This window comes from Paramormyrops kingsleyae, chromosome 18, assembly GCF_048594095.1.
Source record: "Paramormyrops kingsleyae isolate MSU_618 chromosome 18, PKINGS_0.4, whole genome shotgun sequence".
Classification (NCBI taxonomy): Eukaryota; Metazoa; Chordata; class Actinopteri; order Osteoglossiformes; family Mormyridae; genus Paramormyrops; species Paramormyrops kingsleyae.
The window spans coordinates 7803017-7819415 of record NC_132814.1 but is presented as its reverse complement, the minus strand read 5'-3'; the positions used below and the strand labels follow the sequence as shown (position 1 = coordinate 7819415).

The 16399-nt window shown below is 43.7% G+C and overlaps 1 protein-coding gene and 1 non-coding gene across 5 annotated transcripts in view; one reads left to right on the top strand and one right to left on the bottom strand.

Annotated features, from left to right (window-relative positions):
* Positions 1-16100, top strand: part of col26a1 (collagen, type XXVI, alpha 1) — a 43614-nt gene extending 27514 nt beyond the window's left edge. For all 4 annotated transcript variants that reach the window (XM_023819430.2, XM_023819431.2, XM_023819429.2 and 1 more), the window contains exons 4-14: positions 1585-1646; positions 1983-2109; positions 2624-2740; positions 3414-3542; positions 6463-6549; positions 6734-6777; positions 6874-6936; positions 9524-9559; positions 11566-11610; positions 12148-12232; positions 13287-16100. In XM_023819430.2, the coding sequence (XP_023675198.1) occupies positions 1585-1646; positions 1983-2109; positions 2624-2740; positions 3414-3542; positions 6463-6549; positions 6734-6777; positions 6874-6936; positions 9524-9559; positions 11566-11610; positions 12148-12232; positions 13287-13432 (941 nt within the window). In that variant the 3' untranslated portion in view covers positions 13433-16100. The remainder of the gene's footprint in view (positions 1-1584; positions 1647-1982; positions 2110-2623; positions 2741-3413; positions 3543-6462; positions 6550-6733; positions 6778-6873; positions 6937-9523; positions 9560-11565; positions 11611-12147; positions 12233-13286) is intronic.
* trnap-agg (transfer RNA proline (anticodon AGG)) lies at positions 5848-5921 on the bottom strand. Its single transcript has one exon. It is a non-coding gene; the product is annotated as a tRNA-Pro (tRNA).
* Positions 16101-16399: the final 299 nt, after the last annotated feature.

Sequence of the window (16399 nt, the reverse complement as noted above, 5' to 3'; positions counted from 1 at the left end):
ATTATTCTTGGCATTTAGATGGGACAACAGTTTTTGAAAAGCTTTCTTTTAAACCACACCATAGCATTACTATGTCGCTTTCTTCCTGGTGATGCCTTATACTGGCGCAGTATGGTGGCTCCACTGGTAGCACTGCAGTCTCCCAGCTATGAGGTCAGGACAGACCCATAGCCAGAAATAGATCTCCCTGTTACATGCCTTTCCAAGGACGTAGATTTGGTGTAATGCTGATAAGGACCAAATCAGCCCCGATACCCGCTCCCCAAATACAGACAGTAGTCCCACAATATTGGTAAGGATGTGTCCCTACTGTTCATACCCAAGCTGTCATCTCTAAATCCCCCGTTGGTGTGTCTGTGATGGACTGTCATCCCGTCCAAGGTGCTCCTCTGCTTGGTACCTTCTGCTTACCTGCATTGACTCCATACCCATCATGGTCGCGTGATTAATTCCACAATGAGCAGGTGGGAGAGCCCAGTCTGGCCAGTGACTTACAGCGACATGCGACCTTTTAATGGTCGGACCGTTTGAGGGAGCTCCGGTCAGTTTTCACCCCTGTCTGTATTGAGCCCATGCTGTTGGTTTCTGTAGGCCTTGGCACATTATGATGTCAGATCTGGCCAGAACAAACACTGCACATTGTCTCTGAGACAGAAACATGCCAGCAAACTAAAAATACGCCTGGCTTTTTGAGTCCTGTTTCAAGAACACCTTTGTGCTGGATGTTCTTGCATCCAAAGATGGAATGAAGGGAACTTGAGAATGTAGCATTTGTTGTGACTAATCAAAGGGCCCATGAGCAAATCGAAGCCAGACGGTCTTGGGTGTGCTAAAGCATTTATCAATCAACCCCTTAACAGAATTCATGGCTCGGCTGGTCCAGTGAGACAGTTTTTTCCTGGGTTTAATCTTAAAATGCATACTGAGTTTTTCCAGACTGCTTATTCCAAACTCCATTTAGATATATTTGTACAATTATAATTGTAAGGCAATTAATCATTTTCTTTGCAGAGAATAAGCCTGGGTTTTTCAAGACCAAATTATTGGTAATTCCAGGGTTATTTGCGTCCCACCCCGAGTGCAACTACTGGGATGGTGTTTTTTTTTTTTGTCCAGGTCATTCTTCGCCACGATGAAACCTGATTGGTACACATGGTGGTGGGCGGGACTTACAGAGATCAAAGTGCTATTGGCTATGGCCATTGGTCCGGGTGAGGGTAATGAGTCCCAAGGACATCGAATCACTGTACTGCTGTATCAGCACGTAACTCCTGATTGGCCAGCTTGCTGGTGTAGTGCTACTCAGGACATGATGTCAGCAGCCCCTCACACTGAGAGGAGCCCAGGAGGGACCCATCTGATGTTGGGCTTGTTTTTCTTCTGACTTTCTGGACACCTCTGTCATCTTGTCAGCCACAAAAGCTGTGGTCTTTCCCTCAAATGAAATTGAATTTGAAATAGTTTATTTTATTTAGGCTGCGGTTGTGATGAAATGATTCCCCCTGTGTCAGTTGAACAGGGTCCACATACCCGTTGAGGCCGCCCACTAAATGTCCGTTTCTCTGTTTCTGTCTGCCCCTGCAGAGTGTATGAACTGCACCAGCTTCACAGACTTGAGTGAAAGACTGAGCACTGTTGAGTCCAAGGTAATTTTTGGGATTACACCAGGCCGGCTGCTGCGTGTCAAACGTTACGTGAGCAGGCAGCCAAATGGGACAGAGAGCATTCGAGCATGTCTCTGGCTTCGGAAAAAGACCCATCAAAAGGACGATCCAGTCCTGAACACAACAACAGAGGTGGAAAGTTCAGGTTCAGAAAATACAAATCCAGACCAAGATTTTGTTTCAACCAACCAGTTGAGCATAAAGAGTCACAATCACTGGTTGGTTGAAACAAAATCTTGGTCTGGATTTGTACTTTCTGGACCTGAACTTTCCTCCTCTGTGCAGCAAACCATGAAACAGGGTCCCTTTCTTCACTAGATTCTGTTGTTGAGGGAGACCTTGCCAGCTACCACAGCAGTCAACCGTCTGCACGAGGGATCGACCGATAATGAGGTGGGCTCACCCAACCCCACGCCCTTAGGACCCCCCATGGTCGGACTTCCAGGTGAGAGGGTGTATTTAATCAAACGCGTGCAGAACTGACTGGCTGCTCAGAATGTTTGATACTGCAGACAGGCTAGGGGTCCACTTCTTTATTGAGTTATTTAGCTGCTGAGTGAGCGACAATTTTTTAATTGATTTAGAAAAATACACACTCCACATATTGTAGATCCTAGCAATGCTTTTTCAGATTTGACTAGGAGAATCTAATCTGATTTAATCACATTACATAAAATGAGCCCAGCGATTGACTCATATCCTGTTCAGGGTGTCCCCTGTCTTATGTTCTGTGCTGCCTGGGATTGTCTGGGAAGGAAGGGAGGAAATATATAATAATATGTGTTATGTATATATACACATATTATATTATAGAAAAGTTTGCGTATCCCATCTTTTATTGAGTTTTATTGAGTAATGAGCCAGACTTCAGAACACATGTAACTGAGACTTTATAGAAATGACTTAATTCATTTGCTGTTTCTCTGGTACTAGCTGTGTGTGCTGCTGTCGTCCCCCAGGTCTCCGAGGCCCCCCGGGGCCAATGGGGCCCCCAGGTGCTCCCGGATCAGCTGGACCTCCTGGCCCCACAGGAGAGTCGGGCCCCACTGGAAAGTTTGGCCCCATGGGACCTAGAGGTGAGAATCCAGCACCCCAAATCTGGATGCTCACCGGTACTCAGGCACAAGCCTAAGTCACATGCCCCCCCCACCTCTGGACATTAGCTCACTATAGGAATATAGTAAAGCAGCATCAGCCCATAATACTGACACATCCCCACCGATCTGTGTCCCTCGCCCTTTATTACAGCTGTGCTGCACATCTCAGTTTATTTATTCTGCAGTATAATTTTTCCTTTTTTTAATTTTTGCTTTCAGTATAACTATTTTTCGGTATAACTATTGTTATTTTTCTTGTTTATTTATTTTCATATGGCTACTTGAAATGTCTTTCTTCTTTCACTCCTTATATGCTGGAGTTGCCCAATTCACATTTAACTCCAGGTCCACTCTGACACAATACCTTGCGTGTGATAAAGCCTTGAATCTTTGAATCCAATTACATCTTGGCATTTTTAGCCCCATGAGAATATGCTCAGGCTCACAATCCCTCATCATGCCCAGTTTGACCCAGTTTGTCACAGATACCAGCAGCCAGTCTCTCTTACTGTACCTCTAACATACAGTGGTGCATTTCCTAAAGGGTCCCATGTGCGACTTAGATAGTTGGACTCATTCAGTTGTGACTATGCTTTTGTGAAGCCCATCCCTGGTGGGTATCTTCAGTGTCTCCTAACGTCTCCCCCCACAGGACCCCCGGGTCAGAGAGGACCCCAGGGAGAGATGGGTCTACCTGGGCCGCCTGGGCCACCAGGCCCGGCCTTCCCTTACCCCCTCCGCGGTGACACGTTCGGCCTGAACACTAGGCAGCTGGGCCAGGGTGAGCGGGTTTACACGCAGTTTATGAATGTGTTCCGGTGGGCAACAGACACCATAACAAAAGGGGCTGTATGGTCCGGCTGGCAGGGCTGCCAACGTTGGTCAGCTGACCGAACTAACATTTTTAATTTGAGGCAAGTCTGCACACACATCCACACACATTTACATGCATGTAGTAGTTTTATTACCTTGTAAATAGTCTGTAGAGTTTGCAAACTGCACCAGCGATTTTGATGTAGCTAAGTTTATTATGGAATAATTTAGATTTGCTGTAAGATTTCTTGCGTGAGCATGAGAGTCTGAAAGTGTGAGTGTCACGCCAGGCGTGTGAGAGCTGGCAGCGCTGAGCTGATGTGCCACTGGCTTCATATTTTTAGGCCTTTTCCTTTATTTGTGACTGTAATAATAGTGTAGTTACGACAATATTAGTGATGGTTTCTATGAAGTTACCTTTCAGGGAGGGTTGAGCCAGGATGGGGGGGGTCTGTGTGTGGATTTTGTGCTACATTAAGTGTAAAGAGAAAGAATTATGGTGTGAGGGGGACAGCAGTGAAGTTTTGGCTTCATCTCGGGAAAAAGTTTTGTAGAACGAGAGACCCCCGAATCCTTTATGTGGACCGTAACGATCCGAGGCATCTCTGTGTGCTAGAGAAACGTGCCGTGTCGAGCATGCCGGCTGCATGGCGGTCCCCCCTCCAAACCTGCCAGTGGGGGGGGGGGGGGGGGCACCCGGCTCTCGTTAAGAAGCGTGCCTCTGCGACTGGCCCCCAGAGGGCCACGCGGCCCCCTCTCGCCCGCGCTCTTCGCGAGCGGCTCAAGGGGGGCAGCAGCTCGTGAAAAGCCAGATGGTCCGTGGCGGCTCAGCCCGCCCCAGACCAACGTAAATGCCCACAGCGCTGACAAAACGGGGGCCGGTCAGAGAGAGCCTTCTCACAGAAACGACACAAAGGCTGTCATTCAGGAAAAGGCAGTTTCGACCTCAGCTTCGGAGGATGATTGAGTTTTATAAGCAGCTACATGTTTTAGCAGTAGATACCAAGTATCTGTCCTGTGATCTTTTAACTTTGTAACTTTGTTATTTTATTATTATCTGGCAATTCTCTGCATACCACAGTTTATATCAAATTAAAACAGGCTGTACATGTAGTTATTTCAAGATTTTATGGGAGGTGATGTGTTAAATTTCTCCTGTTTATTTTAGATCCAGTAACAATCTGTTTTTAGCCCTGTTAGAAAACAGGACCGAGGTTTGCTTTTTATGCAAGTCAAACTTTTCGACAGTAGATTATTGTATTTTTTTGGTTTTTAACATCTCTTGTGCAAAAAAAAAAGGTTCGCCTAGTGTTCAACACTAGAGGGCAGCAGCCACCCACTGTGGCACTGGCTTCAGCAACCTGTATTCAATTAGGAAGCTGGCTTTGTTTAGGGCTCAGCACTGGCTGCAATGAGCCTGCTGTAAATCAAACCCAATTTGTAAGTTGTCAGCAGAGCAGCCCCATTCTGGCAACCAAAGTCTGCCCCCCAAGCCAAAAACCTGCCCAATAAAAAGGGAAGTCGAGGCCCTCAAATCAGGCCATAATGCTGGTGGGGTTCTCTGGGCAGACTGCTGCAGCACCAGAAATGAGTTCCACAGGGACGCTCCCACAGGCCCATTTGCCATTTGTGTGAGATCTGCATGTTAATCATCCACTGTAGCTGAGCACTGAGCTCTCAAAGTCCCGTTCCTGGTCCTGGTGAGGGAGAGGCAAGCTCGGCAGCATGGCTCCCTTATTATCCGAAGGATTATTGTGATATTTTTACAGCAGAGTTAAGGAGTGCTGTGGTTTGTCTCTGAAAAAAAGTAAACACAGGGAAATTATTTGGTTGGACATCCTGGGTGTTTATAAAGTGAGGTTCATGAGGGCCATCCACATAATGGGTGTTCCTCAATATGTGTATCTGACCATACTTGTGTTCTCATGTTTCCGTATTACATCATCTTCCATTGCCGATTCCAATACTTTTTCAATATGCATACCTGACCGTACTTGTGTTCTCCTGTACCCGCTTTACGTCATCTTCCATTGTCAAAGACCAGTTCCAATACTAAGAACACAAGTACACGAAGATGGTAGAAATCCTTGTATATTGGTCTTGTTCTGCCCCAAATATCAAAGATACATCAGTTGTGCCTTGCTGGTTGGAGATTTGAACCAGCACTCTTTCAATTGCAAGTGCACTTCCCTAACCATTAAGCCACCACTGCCCACATAGATTTGGGATTTCATAGGGTCATTCTCACATGCAATTTAATGACATAACACATAAGGCACTGCTGAGATTCAAACTCAGGATCTCCTGTTTCCTAAACAGGCACTTTAACCATCTAAGCCACAGCGCCTCAATGAACGAGACCAATCCCATGATTCATTGCACCCCAAGTTTGTTCTTGGAAGGCGAATTAGCAAGACCGGTCTTGCCAAGACCAAAAGTATGATCTTTGCGCTCTTGGTACTGATATTGGTATGCACCCGAGTTTCATGAGGGCCATCCACATAATGGGTGTTCCTCAATATGTGTATCTGACCATACTTGTGTTCTCATGTTTCCGTATTACATCATCTTCCATTGCCGATTCCAATACTCAAGAACAGAAGTAAAAGGACGGTAAAAATCCCCAGATTTCATTCTTGCCCTGCCCCAAATATCAAGGATACATTGGTTCCATCCTCACCAAATGAGACCAATCCCATGATTCATTGTGTCCCAAGTTAGCAAGACCGATCTTGCCAAGTTCACAAGTATGATCTTTGCATTCTTGGTATTGAGAAACATCCATTGTGTCAGGCCCCATTGCTCGTTAGGGAACAAGGAACAGTAATTAGCTGCAGCTTGCAGAAAACAACCATCTTAGCTCCCAGTCTCATTCCTGGTGTTTGCAGATGAAGAACTCCTCTACACTGTGCCTCATCTAAGCCACCGTGTGACACCGGGCCCCCCAGGTCCGCCCGGGCCCCCCGGACCCCCAGGTAGGAAGGATCCGAATGACCACAAATCTTAAGGATTTTCCCATGACTTTTTGAGCTGATGCACATTAAAGATGAGGACACATGACTGGTCATGTGACACACTAACCTTACCAGCAGCAGGTGGAAGTGGCTGAAGCAGAGAGCTGATTTTGTGAATTGAGTTGTTTGTGTGCTGTTTCCACAGGGCCAGCAGGGCCGGCGGGAGACCCAGGACTACCTGGGCGACATGTAAGTATGGGTTGGAGTAGCGTGTCTGCTGGAATGCCTGAATATGACAGTGTAAGGGCTAGCTGAATACAAACCTGGTCCCATGGTATGTTCCAGGCGGAGGGAGGCCTCGTCGGAAAAACTGGAGATCTAGGACCTAAAGGAGATCCTGGCGAAAAGGTGAGGAGCTAACGTGTATGAAAGAATGTTGCGTCTTCATCTCAGGTTATTCACCTGGTTTGAACGTGATGACTAATATCCACTATTTAAACTAGTGTTGAACACAATATTAATATTCATTATTACGCTGGACACTTTGAAATTCTTGAATTAAAAAATATGTTCCATCCACCTGAGCCTGGAGCTGAAAAAATAAACATTATATGTAATACAGTACTGTCAAAGTCTTAAACATTTTAAAACAAAACATTTAAACCTACCTAGGGAGTAAGTGTATATTTACTCAGGAAAAAACATAATTTATCATTAGAATGTATGCAAATGATCAGTAACATGATAAAAAATAATAGTTAAAAAAAAACAATTTCTTCTGTTCTCCAGAAAGTTACTGATATCTTGTTGGATGGCTGGATGAACACAACTTCAGATCCCAAACCTCTCCTCAGGGGCACCTCAGCCATTCCATGTGTTCATTAAATACAGCTTGCACCAACAACTCATTTAATTAACTTAATTAGTTAAATAATTTGATGAGCTATTGGTTAGCCAAAAAGGAGTGCAAGCCATCGACTCAACAAATACATACAGGTATATGGCTACATACGATGCAAATACACGGGGAAGGGTTATGGAGAGGTTATGAAATGGCTGAGCTGATACACTTTGACAGACGTAATATTGTAGTTTTACACCAACAGAGAATTTAAATATAAACATAATTAATAGATAATTTAAACATAATTTTATTTGGCAGCTTAAGACTCTTCCACAGATACAATCCTGAGCTCAAAACAGCATTTACTTAATGACAGTATGTGAAGACACAGCAAGTACAGGATACATAATGCTGGGAAAAGTAGGAATTATACATTTATTGATTATGAACATCTGTTACGAAAATGTGATAAAAGTTTGGTTCACAGTGATGCTTGTGTATCACTGTTGATTTACTAATCATGATAAGATAAAAAGCTTCAAACTGATACTGAGCATTACGTATGATACACTGTTACAATTCTTAAGGACTGTAACCCTCAATGTTCATGAAATTGTTTGTTGGACGACTGATTGATTCTTTCACGATACAGAAAATTTGGATGTGTACACAGAAACACACTGTTTATTTAAATAGTAGGAAACAAGCGGTTTCACAATTAACTGTGTTTTTCTTATTATTTTGCTCCTACTTTCTGCTTATACTGTTTGCACTGAGTCATCGTTGTTATTGAGTACTGTTGTGCATTGTTTTTTCCCCTTAGTATTTATTGTCAGTGTTTATTGTTTGGCTGTTCTTTGTTCTAGCTGTATGATGATCTGAAGAATCGCAGTGTCGTTTCTTGTGTGTGAAATGACGATGAAGCGACTTGACTTGAGTTGAGCTTAAGTGCCGAGACAGTCCTCAAACACTGTCGGCTGCTCCGTCGCTGAGGGCAGGCAGGGGGTTGAGGGGGAGGTGGGGAGGCCATTGTGGCCTTATTAACCGGAATGTTTTTGGTTCAAGTCCACAGAGAGGGTCATGTTGCTATGAAGATGCTTCACTTGAACTGTGCCAGTGAACCACCACTGCTCCCCCCCCCCCCATATAAATGGGTTAATATGCAAGTTGCTTTGGATAAAAGCGTCAAATGAGGAAATCAGACGTAGCATGAGCACAGGCTGAGCCAATACAGGCAAGAGATCTGGGAATGCCAACATATCAAACAGTGCTATTTTCGTTTTGTCCAATGGGGGCGCTTGTGAGCTGCAAAAGGGGTTGGTGGGGTGGGGATTGAAATGGAGGGGTAACAGATAGTCACTGAATTAATGCTAATTAAAATGTCCTCAAGACCTGTCAGATGGCTATTTTATCGTACAGCTCAGAAAATGTTTATGGTCATAATCGGCTAATCTGAAATGTGTTTGCCGCACTAAATTTATTTAATGCATGAGGAAAAAGACTTGCCAACAGGCTTACGTTAGACAGTTAACGAGGAAAAGGCCATAAAACCTGTGTACTCAGGAGCACGTGCGCATACACACACACACACACACAAGGAATCCTGCCACAGCCAGTTAGAATGATCCCCGAATACAAGTCTGCGTATCTGGAGACCCTCAGCACACGTGTATTCGCGTAGGGGCTCTGATTTGCGCGTCACTGTGCTCCTCCACTGGCTCGTCCTTTTCTGCGCGACCTCCTGCTCTGCGGGTGTCATGGCCGCCGATGGCTCCACACGCCACTCCGCAGCCCACGCTCAGCCTCACACCTGCTGCTTCCTGTCCCCCTCCTTCTATTACAGTCTTAAAAAGTTTATTAAAAAAAAGTTCAGCCTCTCGGAACGAATGCCCCCCCGGTCAGGGTATTGTAGCAGGCCTGTCAGTCAGCCGGCTAGTTCATTAGTCACGCCTTGTCAAGGCGGGTCTGCAGGGTGCCCATCGACGAGCACTCGCACAGTCAGGGCACGGTGTCCGGTTTGCTACAAAAACACAGGCCTCTTTGTCATGACATTTGTGTTGGCCAGTGCTGTGTGTCTGTCTGTCTGTCTGTGTCTGTCTATGTGTGTGTGTCTCTGTATGCACTGTAATGTTGGCTTTCTTCTCCCCTCAGGGACCTCCTGGATTCGCAGGACCGCATGGCCTTCCAGTGAGTCACGGGCCTTCAAACTGCACAACCACTGCGGTCTGATTCTGCACACTGCACATGCTAACATACAGTATATTCTCCCAGATCAAAACATATATACAGTACCTACAGAAAGTCTTGGGATGTTTGCTTAATTCAGTAAAATGATTGCTAATTTATTGGTTTTATGACAAAAATCATTACTTCATTCACTTGTTTGCAAAACAAGATATATACAGCATCATGTTACAAACAACCAGTAGTTTTAAGTAAAACATTAATTTCAAGTAGTAATAAACTGAAACCCAAATTACAGTTCTAAAAGAGCCGTTTGAGTTAAAAAGTTTCATTGGGTGCTTTTTAATTAGTAACACCTTTGCAATAACATAAAACACCAAATATTTGTGTTTAGTATCCCTGTGGGAGCCAATGACTAGGATTGTAATTAATATCAAAATGGCAAGAAAAGAACTGAATGAGTCAGTCAAAAACATTATGACACTTAATAAAAAGAAAATATCTGTGCAGATTTTGTCATGAAAACAATAACTTTGCCAAATTTTTACTGAATTAAGCAAGTGTCCCAATACTTTCTGAGCTGTGTGTGTGTGTATATATGTATGTATATATGTATGTATATATATATATATATATATATATATATATATATATATATATATATATATATATATATATATATATACACATACACTCACCTAAAGGATTATTAGGAACACCTGTTCAATTTCTCATTAATGCAATTATCTAATCAACCTATCACATGGCAGTTGCTTCAATGCATTTAGGGGTGTGGTCCTGGTCAAGACAATCTCCTGAACTCCAAACTGAATGTCAGAATGGGAAAGAAAGGTGATTTAAGCAATTTTGAGCGTGGCATGGTTGTTGGTGCCAGACGGGCCGGTCTGAGTATTTCACAATCTGCTCAGTTACTGGGATTTTCACGCACAACCATTTCTAGGGTTTACAAAGAGTGGTGTGCAAAGGGAAAAACATCCAGTATGCGGCAGTCCTGTGGACAAAAATGCCTTGTTGATGCTAGAGGTCAGAGGAGAATGGGCCGACTGATTTAAGCTGATAGAAGAGCAACTTTGACTGAAATAACCACTCGTTACAACCGAGGTATGCAGCAAAGCATTTGTGAAGCCACAACACGCACAACCTTGAGGCGGATGGGACAGCAGAAGACCCCACCGGGTACCACTCATCTCCACTACAAATAGGAAAAAGAGGCTACAATTTGCACAAGCTCACCAAAATTGGACAGTTGAAGACTGGAAAAATGTTGCCTGGTCTGATGAGTCTCGATTTCTGTTGAGACATTCAAATGGTAGAGTCAGAATTTGGCGTAAACAGAATGAGAACATGGATCCATCATGCCTTGTTACCACTGTGCAGGCTGGTGGTGGTGGTGTAACGGTGTGGGGGATGTTTTCTTGGCACACTTTAGGCCCCTTAGTGCCAATTGGGCATCGTTTAAATGCCACGGCCTACCTGAGCATTGTTTCTGACCATGTCCATCCCTTTATGACCACCATGTACCCATCCTCTGATGGCTACTTCCAGCAGGATAATGCACCATGTCACAAAGCTCGAATCATTTCAAATTGGTTTCTTGAACATGACAATGAGTTCACTGTACTAAAATGGCCCCCACAGTCACCAGATCTCAACCCAATAGAGCATCTTTGGGATGTGGTGGAACGGGAGCTTCGTGCCCTGGATGTGCATCCCACAAATCTCCATCAACTGCAAGATGCTATCCTATCAATATGGGCCAACATTTCTAAAGAATGCTTTCAGCACCTTGTTGAATCAATGCCACGTAGAATTAAGGCAGTTCTGAAGGCGAAAGGGGGTCAAACACCGTATCAGTATGGTGTTCCTAATAATCCTTTAGGTGAGTGTATATATATTTGACACTTAGGGATACACATCTGATGTTCTTATAGTGATGGTCTGCTGGGTTTGCCGTGCCTGAGTGTTTTTTTGCATATGTGCCATCGTAGGGTGCACCTGGACCCAAGGGTGAGCCAGGAGAGAGCTTGCAGGAGGTAAGGAGAGGACACGCATTTAGAATCCTCTTCCGACATGTATGACACCTATATGCTGGGAGCAGGCAGCTAAAACTGGAATGTCCCTGACACAGATGGTGACATCACTGATCCGGATTTCTACTTAGAGACAGTTATGGAATTTGCGTATATAGACTGAACATTGAACGATGTCACAATGCGTGAGATGTTTGCCCAACCCCCATAATCCCAATGCTGATTTTTAATCCCAGTCCAGCCCAGTCATCCAGTATGGTAGGATCCTTAAATTAGCAGTCAGAATTAGGCACATAAGCGTTGATGGTGATTGGGAGTTCAGCTCCAGCCATATATATCTATACATTTTGCTCACTGCGAGTGTGAGGGGTTTTACAGAGAACCAAAATCCAGTATGGAATGTGATAAATTGGGCTTGAGATCTGGGAAAGCGAGCAGTCAAGGGAACGCTGAATAAAACATCTCATCTGCAAACTTCAAGCATGCGGCCTGCTTCACTGTGGCTAGTGTGTTTACCCTGGATTTGGGTGTGTCCCTCAGGGAGAAGGAGTGCAGCAGCTGAGGGAAGCCTTGAAAATCCTGGCCGAGAGGGTCCTCATTCTGGAGCACATGCTTGGCATTCATGGTAAGGGGAAGTGGGCGGGGCTCATTCCGCACCAAATGATTGATTCACAGTAAGGAGGAGTAGGCGGGGCTAATTCTGCAGTGAATGATTGGTCACTTAGGGCAAATGGCTGAACATTGTGTAGTGTTTGATTGATATGCAGAGTCAAAGGAAGACGCCAGCTGGTAGTGTAGTTGGTAAGTCATGGTGCCAGATCAGCTTTATGGCTTTATAAGCAAGTATAACTATGTTGCTTGGCATGAAACTATCAGTTGAAGTTGCTAAACATAATAAGTTCTGCAGAAACATGCACACTGATCAGGCAGTTTGTAAAAATATCAAGGCACATGTTTCTTTTGTTTGCTTTTTTTTTTTACTTTGGGGGAAAAAATGATTTACGCAACAAACCAAAGCCACATCTCCACCCCCATTCAGTGATTTATAAAGTTATAATTTTGGCAAGAATTCACTGTCTGACACACTTCCATTTCGCCCGGCTGGGACAAACTATACCAGTCCTGTAACTGCTAACGGTTCACGAGACCTTAGCGCGGCAGCGGAGATGCAGACGTGATGCAACAGACCTGGTTGTTTCTCAGGAGGCCGCATTTATTAGAGCGATGCGGCTTCTCGCCGCGTGAAAACTCCGGAGCTTAATTTGGACGCAGAAACTCACCCAGCATGCTCATTATTTTGCCGTTGAGTATGTAATGAAAATACGTAACCTATTTCAGGGGCTCCCAAACCTCTCCTTGGGGACTCTCGGCTTTTCCGCACATTTTATTCCATGAGCAAGCTCACCTGATTCACACCATTTATTAGTTGAATCAGGTGTTCTGGTGGTGGGAAAGGAAAAATATATGACATAGCTGAGGCCTCAATGAGAGGTTTGGGAACTAGGACCTCCTTAATAGGGCGTCTGCCCATGAGTTCATACCTGCCTGGCATAGATTCATATTCAATTAACTTGGCCAAAGACAACTTATTTCAAGATGTATGTGCAAAGGTCAACCAGTATTTTTGTCTGAATACATTCTCCACCCTACCCCCCCCCCACTCCCTTTTGTCTTTGCAGAAAGTCCAGTAGAGCCGGGTTCTGGATTAGATCTCTTCGCGGACCCGTTATCGGTGCCTGCTGTGAAAATTAAAAGAGCACACTCCAGACTGCAAAGAGAGAGCAGCCCCGCTGCCAAGAGCAAAGAGCGTAGCTCAGGCTATTAGCCAGCGTGTCTCTGCCCAGCGTGTCGCTGCCCAGTGTGTCGCGGCCCGGCGTACGAGCCTGTGAGCTTGTGTGCCAGGCCTTGGACTGACACACTTTAGGCTGAGATAACAGGCGGTCTCTCCTCAGTGAAGTTCTGATATGGTGATATTGTCGTTGTCATGATCTTTATCACCGTTTCTTTCAAGGCCTCTGAAAACATTATTTATAGATATTCAGGATGCACAGTGTTTACTGTGATGCTTTTTAGTGCATTTTTTAGTGTCTGTGACTGATTGCTTTTGCATATTGATGGTATCAGTCGTTTCAAGTGCTCCAAGTGGTTTTCATTCGTACTTTTTATAGAGCACAATTAAATGCATGTACTTGTCTTAATTTGCTCACACTTCTGCAAGTGATTTCTGTCAGACCTTCGAAGGCTCTCCATGCAGTTTTTGATTAGATTTATGTACAGTATTTCAATTCCTCTCTTACAGAGATTAAACTACAGCCATTATTAATGTTGATGCCACCATAAGAAATGAACAGCGTTTCTACGTAAAATCTTAATCAACACTGCGTGATCTTTCTAAATTCTTTTGAGCATTTATAAACTGCATATAAAAATTCAATATTTAATCTCATCTAAAGCACATATTTCTTTGAAGTTGATTGGTAGTAATGACACTAAGGATTCTTTCATTTTCCGTGAGAGCTTCATAATTTATGATGCGGTATGTTTCATTTAAATCATGTGTTGGCTGTGTGTGCAGTGCGGTTTGTTGGAGTGCTTTTCCAAGCCCTGTAGTAGAGAACGTGTGTGTTTCTCAATACCAAGAACACATAAATCGTACTTGTGGTCTTGGCAAGATCGGTCTTGCCAACTTGCCTCCCAAGAATGAACTTTGGGTGCAATGAGATTGGTCTTGTTTGCTGAGGATGCAACCGATGTATCTTTCATATTTGGGGTGAGGCAAGAACAGCATCCAGGGATCTTTACCGTCCTTTTACTTCTGTCCTTGAGTACTGAAACTTGAGTATTGGAATCGGCAATGGAAGATGACGTAAAATGGGTACATGAGAATTGAGAACATAGTCAAGTACGCATGTCGCGAAACACCCAGTAGCTTGAATCTGCCTTCTGCAAATTCGGCTCGTGATACAGCTTCCCTTCAGGAATCTTGGGGGATTGATCTTTGCTGCATACGCAGCCTCTCTATGGCCTTTTTCTTAGATTATCTCTTTTTGCTTGTTTTTTTTAAATGTACAATCATAATCAGGGATAGACATAACTGGTACTCAAGTATGCATTCACCTTTAAAAACGATACATTCGACAATCAATTGTGGTAATAGTGCAAATACGTACTTATTTTATGTGCATTTGCACTGATATGAAAACAAAACAATGCATTTTAATCTTCATATGCTAACTCTACTTCATTTGCAGTATATAGGTTAAAACGCAAGGTATTTTTTGTCGTAGCAGCGCAAATGCATATAAAATAAATACGCATTTGCACTTTTACAAACAATCGATTGTCGCACATATCATTTTTAAAGGTGGACGTGTACTTGCGTACCAGTTATGTCCATCCCTGATCATAATAAACCAAAAGTCATTTTTAGGAACTACACATGTAATGAAATTAACAACATCCTGAACAGATGTGTCTGTTCAATCATTTATGCAAGAGCCAGGCTCTAATAATCTCAGCTGATTCTTTTTTTAACGTTGTCGTATTTAATATCTTTGACTTGGAATGCTATTAATGCTATTAACACATTAACTACAGTATCTGAGGGAAGGATACAGCATTAGGCCTGCTGCTTGATAACAGTACTGTGAGGAGGACTTGACTGATGTCAAGCATACAGCATACAAATTAATCTGTCAGTCTGTTTCTTTTACAACAAGGCCTGGTATTCCAGAATTTCATGTATGCCACGATATGTAGAGCAGTGTTTCCCAATCTGGTCCTCAGGAACCTGCAGACAGTCCACGTTTTTGCTCCCTCCCAACTCCCATGTGGACTGTCTGGCAGGGAGCTGGGAGGGAGCAAAAACGTGAACCGTCTGTGGGTCCCCAAGGACTGGCTTGGGAAACACTGGTGTACAGTTTTAGTTAATCAGACAGTGAGAGAGGCTTCTGTAAAGCTCAGTCAAAGCTTGCACGTTTCTGTACGCATTTATACATTGACATTCACCGTGTCCTTGTGAACCTTCTGTTCCCCATCAATGCCTCTTGAGGTATACGAGCAGGGGTTTTATGTAATACACTTGTTAGTCTAAATCTGATATTCTGGAATATCAGAGTCATTATCACTCTTCTGATGCTTTCTAAATGTTGAAGTGAAGGAAATGAAAGCAGGGAATTAATTATCTCGTACAACGTGTGCATTGACATGTTTCGTTTCTGATTGATTGATTGATTGCAGTGTAATATGTGTAAATACGAGGTGTATTCAAAATACTTTTGGGCATGTAATGGAACGTCTTTCGACCTTATTGGCACATCATGTTAGGATCCATATATGAATGAATTGCAACAAAGCTGAAAATTATCCATCAGTGTACTGGAGCTGTCAATGACATCAAAATTTTGTGTTTATGTTGTGTCATGGTGCCTGTAAATGTTATTATGGTGATTACATGGACTGTAATCACATCAATAAACCCCTTTAAGACGTAATGCCTACGTTATATTGAAGCATGTGCTTCTGAATGGAGTTTGCTGTGTGTTCTTAGTGGTCACAGGCCATTTAAGGTTAGGACCTTTCATGCATCATAGCTCCTAAGAAGTACTTACATACTTGTGTGTCATTCTGCTGGTGCAAACCCACCCCCTCTTAGCAAACCAGTATTTTTCAGGTGCATTCAATACATGTCATGTAATCTGTCTGGTTTTACAGTCGGTGATTTGTACCTTCGGTTAGGCTGGTAAGCTTGTCAAACATTTACACCATTGTGACTTCTAAGCGTGTCCAATCA